Source organism: Gallinula chloropus (assembly GCF_964237585.1).
Source record: "Gallinula chloropus genome assembly, chromosome: 2".
NCBI lineage: Eukaryota > Metazoa > Chordata > Aves > Gruiformes > Rallidae > Gallinula > Gallinula chloropus.
This window is the reverse complement of record NC_140086.1, coordinates 9,463,557-9,472,201: the sequence shown is the minus strand read 5'-3', so window position 1 is coordinate 9,472,201 and position 8,645 is coordinate 9,463,557. Positions and strand designations below refer to the sequence as shown.

General features: G+C 39.4%; 1 protein-coding gene across 1 annotated transcript in view; it reads left to right on the top strand.

The window, feature by feature from the left end:
• TG (thyroglobulin) overlaps positions 1-8,645 on the top strand; it is a gene marked incomplete at both ends in the record, with an annotated part of 159,750 nt that overhangs the window by 120,081 nt on the left and 31,024 nt on the right. The window contains 2 exons of the mRNA XM_084280248.1: positions 7,266-7,430; positions 8,157-8,324. Of these exons, the coding sequence (XP_084136374.1) occupies positions 7,266-7,430; positions 8,157-8,324 (333 nt within the window). The remainder of the gene's footprint in view (positions 1-7,265; positions 7,431-8,156; positions 8,325-8,645) is intronic.

Sequence of the window (8,645 nt, the reverse complement as noted above, 5' to 3'; positions counted from 1 at the left end):
ACAAATTGCATCAGGGCTGATTCAAGCAGATATAAAAAAAAAATAAGCAAAATAACCTGCTTTACATTACTTACTCAGAAAGGGTTTCTCTTTCTCCTTTTTCTTTTTTTTTTTCCTTCCAAATTTATTTATCCAGTAGTGTTCAGTCCCCAACTGTTTTGTTTTATTTACTTTTGCTGGGTTTTTTTTTCAGACAGACAGGAAGAGGCACAAAACTTTGTTTTCCATTCTTGCTGAGCCTGAATGGGAATGCTGAGTTTCCTTTTTTCTTTACTGTGCACCCCAAAAAACCTCTGTCTGCAGAGAATTGAAGCAGTGAAAAGAATATGGAGTGAAAACCTGCTATGAAGCCTATTTTCATTGACTGTACCAAGTGCAGAAACAGGAGTCCCGGGACCTCTCTTATGGGGTTATGGGGAAAATAACACATTATATATCTGAGACTGAGATATAAGATGGATATATATGTATATGTTTATGGTGGGGAAAAATGAGATATTGAACTGTTAAATAACCCATCTAAAGTCACCCAGGTATATAGCATGCAGATATGAATATAGAAGTCAAAGGGATTCATTAATGTTTTGCCCCTTTTTTATGATCAAGATTTGTAGTGGTAAATTTGTAGTAGATTTGTGTAATAAAATTAAAAACAAACAAATAAACCTCAAAACAACAAAGTAAACCAAATCAAAACAAAACAAACCCACCAGAACACCCAAGTAGAGATCCTGCCGCACACCAGAGTACCTCTGAGTAGATGTTCATTGTAATGCCAATCTGTTTCATGATGACAACTGAAAGTTGACAAGTGTGGGACCTGTTCTGTGTTATCAGGCCCCAGAGCTGTGCCCAAATTTGGAGGCATGGTCATTTCAGGAGGATATAATTTCTCATTTTCAGGCTGTGCTAGCAGTCCTCACCTTGAAGGGACAGGAAAGCATTAGGGACCTTGATAAACACATCAGTACCATAATGCCCCACGATTGTCCCCGCCAGTTTTATTTTGACTTTGCAAAATAAAGGTTATGTCCCAAGAGGCCCTCGTGAATAGGGCACTTCTCAGAGTGAGCAGGAAAGATTGGTCACACTAGAGAAGAGGTTGGGTTTTCTTGACAGAACATGCTCCACTGGTAGCACAATAAATCTCAGCCGTGGTTTGTACCATGCTTGTAGAGGGACAGATGAGTTCACAGCAGAGGGAGGTAAATTAAATTCACCATTTCCATGTAATTTGTGCCTCTCTTCCTGGCTATGACATAATGATGAGAGCCAGTTTCCCCTTTCAGTGCATTCAGCTAATAACTTTTTTAAATGATAATTGATAAGGTAATGTTTACATCTCAACGGAAGAAAGTTTTGATATGAATTAAGTTGGGCTTTACATGTAATCTTAAAAGTATTCATATCCTGTTTTTTAAGTCACTAACCTGACACGGGCACTCAGTGTGTCCCTTGGGAGAGGAACATTGTGCTTGCAAGACCGCCTCTGGTTACAGCAAAGAGGAGTTTGCTGAGAATCATGTAGAAAGAAGAAGTCTTCTTCAGAAGATTATACTTTTGACAGAAAAGAGAGGACCCTCTTCTCCATTTTATCCAGCAATCTCAGTTCTAGTAGATGGTTATGGAGGGAAAAAAAATATATCTTTAAAATATATTTTTAAATTTATAGTCTCCCTTTCCACTGTTGTATTGTCCTGCAAATTCCTCATTAGCCTTCATGTGCCACATCTGCCACATACCTCTGACACAGACTCACAGAGATTCCTATTCCTCTGGACTCCTGAAGACAGGCTTTGTCTCAAAGCCTGGAAGAAAATGACACGAATGTCTTCATGTACAGCCCTGCAACCTTGGTGTGTTGTAAGCACTTGCCACTCTGCAGAATTAGATGTCCAAGGAGAAGAAATGTAGGATAGAGAAATACAACCCTGCAAGGGAAAAAAGAAAAAGGAAAAGGAAAAGAAAAATGAAAAGGAAAAGAAAAAGGTAAAGAAGGGAAGGAAAAAATAAAATAAAAAAAAAAAGGCACCTAAATTCAAACCATCTGAAAATACTTTAAATCCAGTCTTTTAGAGAACAATCTCTTGAACTACATGGAAAGAAAAGTTTGTAGTCACTTAGTTGCAGCTTGTTTATTTTTGCAGGCATAAAACCCCAGGATATGGCCAGTCTCTTTGATCTGGCATTAACTGAAGACCTCAAATAGAAATGAGGTGCAGCTTTCTGTCAGAGAAGTGAGCATATTCAGGCATGGACTATAAGGAGAAGATCGCAGTATCTGTTTCTCTCTGAGCCCAGCCTAGATGCTGTATGCAAGACCAGCCTTTAGTCAAACACCAGCAGTGTTTTAAGTGATAGGAAGCACTTGAGCTCTGCAGTCAGGAAATGGAAGAGCTGTGGCTATCCTGGAGGTCAAAGCAGATGGTCTGACAGATACTTCTGGCTGTGAACTGTGTACATCTGAGCCCGGAGAGTGCCTATCTTTAACAAGTAATATATCGCTGTTCTGGGAAAGCAGGAGTGCCAGGACATTTCTCTAGTTTGTCTGTATTCATTAGATAGGTTTTGGTCTTGCTTGTTGTTGTTGCTGCTTGTATTGTCCGTGGTGTGCTTCTGGGCAGGCAGAAAGGGTGCTTCACAAGGAGCTCATGGCCTTGCAGGCATCAGAGAAAACAGCAGTCTTTTGAAGGGAGTGTATGTGTTCAAGAGACAAGTGTGGCTCTAGTGGGGTTTTCAGTTTCAAGTCAGGTTGGAAAAACAAGAGGTCATGATGTGAGGAGAGGAAGAAGGTTTTGGGTTTACAGAGTGTGGGTGATAAAAACTAGTTGCAGTGAAGTTTCTAATCATTAGATCTGTTGAGAATCAGTTTTGAAAAACTTTGCAGAAGTGTTTCCAGAGTAAATGAGGAATTAAGAGACATTTGGCACTGCAGTTTAGATGGCAGTTATCTTTTCCAAGTATGTTGGGAGACAGACATACAGCTTGCAGTGATAGTCCATATATTCTATTATCATATCAGAATAGCAGTAAGGGTTGCTGCTTAACTAAAAGCTCCTGACCTGGGAGATGTCCAAAGCAGAAAACTAGCATTCAGCTAGATGAGAATAATCAAATGCACCCACAAGTGGAGAGAAAATTGGGCTCCATGGGGTCACACCAGTGCAGGTCTGTGAGCTATTAATGTCCCAAGAGAGGACTTTGCAAGAGGTACCAGCCTCAACTCAGCAGATCACAGCTTGACATCAAAGCAAGACTTCATCTTCACTGCATTCATTGGCTTCTCACCATTGTGAGCTCCAACATTTCAGAGCACCTGAATTTCTGCAGTTTAACTTCTGCTTTGAAAAGAGAAATGAGGAAATGTTTGCAAAGCTGCTGGTCCCTGAACAAACAGCACTGCAGGCTTTGCCTGCCAATTTCAATGCCACCACTACTACTGAGAGTAGGTACTATTACCCAACATAGTAATGTACCCTCAGTTCCTCTGAATTTAGGAGGACAACGTAATATTGCTGTTGTGGATTGTGCAACACAGCTGCAACTGCTTCTTAGCTGCTCAGTATGAATGCTTTTTATCTGGGTTTTTCTCAAAGAATGTCATCAGAACTTGCTCTAATGACAGCAGGTCAATCCTGCATGTGGCTTCCGTTCCCTTGTAAATGATGCTGAAATAGGAAATACCCTGTGAGGACAAGTTGGCTAACGTCCACAGTTTTACTGTGTATCTCAAATTGCTTTGAGGCTTGCTTTCAAAAAAATACTCTGCTGGATTTTGTGAAGATCTCAGCTGATGGTTTTAAAAGTAAATTTTTTAGCTCTCGTGTTTATAGTTACAGAAGAATTCCTGGAGAATTAAAAAACAGAGGACAAAAAGAAAAAGAACGGATTGTTTGTTATTTTTGAGCTGTTCTCATGATTTTTGGTTTCCTGATTAATGATTCTGTCATATTGATGGTAATGTGGGTGTCATGTAATGGAAATTAACAGTCCCACTGCTATTTCTGGTTCTGCCTAAATGGTCTTATTTTTTTAAAGCGTACAACTCCTTCATTACTGGTTGCTGGTGGAACCGATCACACAAATAAATTATAGTTTTATAGGGAAAAAGGGAAATGCAGAGTGCAGCTATGTTATTCTCTGTGTCCTGAGCCTGCCTCTAATGTGGCTACAACATTTAGGGAAGATTTCTTTTTAATGTGAAAACTGCAGGCTTAAAAAGACATTTAATTCTGGGCAGTCTCCATACAGCTTCTGTTCTCATTTATTTGTTCCTGAGTATTTTTGGTGAGGATGAGGAAACAACGAGCCTGGATTGTGGTGTGAATCTGTAAAAGAGAACCAGTACATTTTTGTTTGCCTAACATCCATGGTAAGAGGAACCTTATATTCCACAGCCCAGAATGCATTTCAGATGGATCAGGGAAGGGAACGAAATGGTTATGCTTCTAAATACTACTTGAATGATGTCCCAAATTCTTCTATCACCCACTTCGAGTCCTAACAAAAACTAAACATGAATAACAGTAGTGAATACCACAACTCTTTCAAATCCCAAACACAAGACATGCCTCCTGAATGTGGATGTTATCAAAAAGGCAAACTGAGGAAGTAGCCACTACCATGGAAAATAGAAGAAAAAAAAAACAGATTGATGAAGAGCACGTAATCCTGTCCTATGTACTCATGCAAAGAAGAGAAAACAACCACAGCTAGAGTAAGGCTCCAAACAAGAATTCTCCTCACCCCACAAATATATTTGTAGAAGTTTGGTTTGGTTGGGTTTTTTTTTTTTAACCTTGTTGAGCTTGGACTATATATAATGCTCACCCATACACAACCAGTGCTGTGATAAGATTTGCTCGATCAGACTTTTAGCTCTCCCTCTGCAGAAGACTTGTGGGACACTTCTATTGAGAATATTTTGCAACCATAATTTGACTTGGCACTTAACCAAGGGCAGTCTTTCATTTTGTAAAGATCTCAGAGATGGGGAACTTTGCACAGCTTCTCTGTGAGGAGATATGTTCAAAATCAAATACAAACTAATATGTTTTGCTTGGTCCCAGTAAATTTTGGATTCTCTATGTCATCTGGTATCAGTATTGTCTTTCCCTATCAAACTTAACATTCTAATAAGGCAGCTTCAGAATTTCCACAGAAATTGGCACTTTCAAGGTCTATGAAAATTTTAGCATTTGTGAAACTGAAGTCCTTTTTTATTTATTTTGGGGGATGTGTGTCAAAATGAACACAATTTAGAGGTACTGGATACTTAATAAAACATTCATATCTGATGTTGAAGAATATTTTTGCCACATTAGTTGATAAATATCGTCCAGTCTTAGATGTAATTCCTTTCCTGTAACAAGGAGGCACGTAATTCTTTGCTCCAAGTGAAAATTAGGAAACTACTCTTTTGAGGGAAGCTGGCACGACATATTAGCCCTTTCCTAGTCTCACCCATCCTAATTCGAGTGAACATGCTCTTTTGAAGGACAAGCAAATAGCCAACCTTCTCATTCTGTGTCCTGAGGACACACCCACACACAGAGATACTCTCATCACGAATATTTTTCTTTCTCTGTCATTACCAACTGACTCAGTGCACCTAGTCAGCAGCTGGCAAATATCATGCCTTGCAAACACAAAATAGGCCACCACAAATCCCACGTGAGGATAATGCCCATTGCTCACTCAAGTTCTCATCTAAATTGAGGGTAGAAGTGAGGGATAAAACCAGACAGTATTTATTTCCTTTTCTTTAGTTCTTCTGCCTTCTTAAAACCACAGATAGCTCTTCCAGCGCCCCAGGACTGAAAATCTAAGATTTTTTCTTTGCTTCTCTGCAACCATCTACATCTCAGTCATTAAGCTAATAAAAGTGTCTGTTTTCCACATCCCTTAGAAAGGAAGAGAAATCTTTCAGGAAGGTAGGGCAATGGAAATTCTACATACCCTGAAATAAAAGAGGATCTCTATATCCAAACAATAACTCTTTCCTAATTGTTTTCGGAAACAATTTTCTCTAGTTGTGAGCAATGATGTGCTATTATTATCAATGGGTGGGTTTGCTTGAAACATGAAAATAAATGTCCTGGGTGCTGGCGAAGGCAGCACAGAGTTCTTCAGACTCAAAGATTTAAGACCATTTCAAATGAAGGATTTGCTGATTGTTTTCTGTTTATTTTTAACTTGCTCCCAGTTTTATGCCTTTTCAGACTTGTAGTTATGCTTTGAGAAAATTCAGTAAGAAGAAATTAATCAGTAGAATGGATCAGGGTCTTTCATATCATACATCTAAGGTTTGTTGTTTTTTTTTCTTAAAGACGGAAGCTAATCTTAGCAGTTAGTGTAGTAAACTGATGTAAATGTTTGGAAATTAGTCACTTAAACTATGTCAGAGTTATTCCAGCCTTTCTGTTCTAGGTCAGATCTTATCAGATTTATACTAAATTATCTTCACTTTTAGTAAGTAATAAATAGTTTAATAAACTGTTCTCAGGGTTACTCAACAATGTTGTACCATCTTTTCTTGGTGAGGATCTTTTCCATGCTGGCACAGCTGTAGGACAGAAACGAAGAGTCTGGGATGGAGATCGGACTGTAGGCTGTGCTCTGGTTTTGATGTGCTCTGGCTCTGGTTGATCTTCTACAGATTGTGTTAGCCTTTTTTTTTTTTTTCCTGCAACCTCTGCCTAAAGCTTTTCTAAACCATCACTGCTCCTTGGGTTACCTATCCAAGTTTCCAGCCTAAATTTATTTTCACTCACTGCAAATAGTTACTGCCCATTTTGCCTTTTACCAGCATTGTCCTAAGGTATAAATATCTCTTCTTCATGGATTCATTTATGAAGATCATGCCTGCTCAATCCTTGTTTATCACCGGTAAGGAAGTAAAACTCTGGTCTCTCTTGAGAGATGGGTTCTCCATTCCCTTATGTGCCTCACAGCACTTCCTTTGTATCTGCTCCTGCCCAAATGCTTCTCCTTACAACAAAATTTCAGAAAGATTTGTGACTTGTTTATAAATGTAAATAACATATAACTTTCAAGTGGTCTTCCAAAATAACCACAGCAGAGCTGGAAGCAGCCAAATCTATCCTTCTCCCTTTGCTTTGGTCATTCAAACTTGCTGCTTCTGATTTAAATACCAGTGGTTTACGTTCTACAACTGGGAAGATTTTGCTTCTCATCTTTTTTACCTGCACCAGGGACCAAGTGTTTTGAGAGCACATGTTGGCTGATATTGTCTTTCTTTACAGGGTGGCTCAGTGTTTTCTCCAGCATCCATTATTACTCAGAGAAGAGCACAGACCCAAGCAGCTGTCCTGGCTGAGGATGTGGGATGCCCTTCATCCACCAGTGAGGAAATTATACTCTGTCTCCGCCAGTTGCCTGCCCGTGTCCTCAATGATGCACAGACTAAGGTACCCCACAGCAATGCCATTGGCAAGGAATCCAAAAGTTTCCATTGACATGAAGCTGAAAGGAAGCTTGAAAACCAAACTGGGCTGAATCCTTGTGAAAGAGGAACTGGACTAACTTTGGTAGAGTGATGCTGATGTCCATGTCATGCACGTCTGACATTCAGAGCTTGGTTCTCCTTTAGACTAAATTTCCTTTACACTGCTTTGACCATATATTCCAAAATTAATCTAAATACAGTTTTTACCTTTAGACCCATCTCATCTGCTCCTGTGTGTTTCTCTAGTAGATAATCAAATGTCTGTAGTTTCAGTAACTGCATTTTTGCAGAGAAGGAAGTGGGGAGAGACATTAGTGATCTGCCCCTTGCGTGCAAGGCATGTGAAAGCTGCAGTATGAGTGATTCTAGAGGTGGATTATTTACTCACAGATTAAAACACCCACTGTCAATACATTTTCCAATCCGGGCCAACATAGAACTAGTCCCTAATTTAAAACAATATTTTTATGACTGTAAGTCCATCGATTTTATTGTTTTATTTGGCTCATGTCACCTACTGACACTGTCAGCAAAAGTACTGATCCCTGACAAAGGTGAATTGGCACTTACATTGATTGATTACTTGTGCACTTGAAGGCTATCGGCTCAGGTCTGAAACATGAGTAAAGTTGAAATGACCAAGTTAGGCTAATTTAACTGCACTATTCTTGCTTTTCTGCTATTCCAGCTCCTAGCTATAAGTGGTCCATTCCAGTACTGGGGTCCAGTGGTGGATGGAATTTACCTTCGGGAACCTTTAGCTAAAGCTCTGCAGCGCCCTCAACTTCGGAAAGTAGATCTGCTCATTGGAAGTGCTCAGGAAGATGGGTTGATCAGCAGAGCAAAGGCAATTAAGGTAGGAAGAGACTTGCTGTTATGGAACTGATGGTATTACTACTACTACTACGGTGATGACAGTACTTATACACAGCCAGGACAGATCCTTTCTGATTTCTACATTTTGTGAATTATACTCTACACAAACATATATAAAGGGATTGTCCATCTCCAGCCAGCCCTGTTTAGGCTGATTAATGACATCATTATTATAGTTGCTGATTAAAACTAGTGGGGGAGACATGACAAGGTAAAAGAATAGCAACGATTTAGCATGTATTAATATGCAGCATTATGTTTTACTGTCTCTGAAATCCTCTTTATATTGCAACCTTAATTG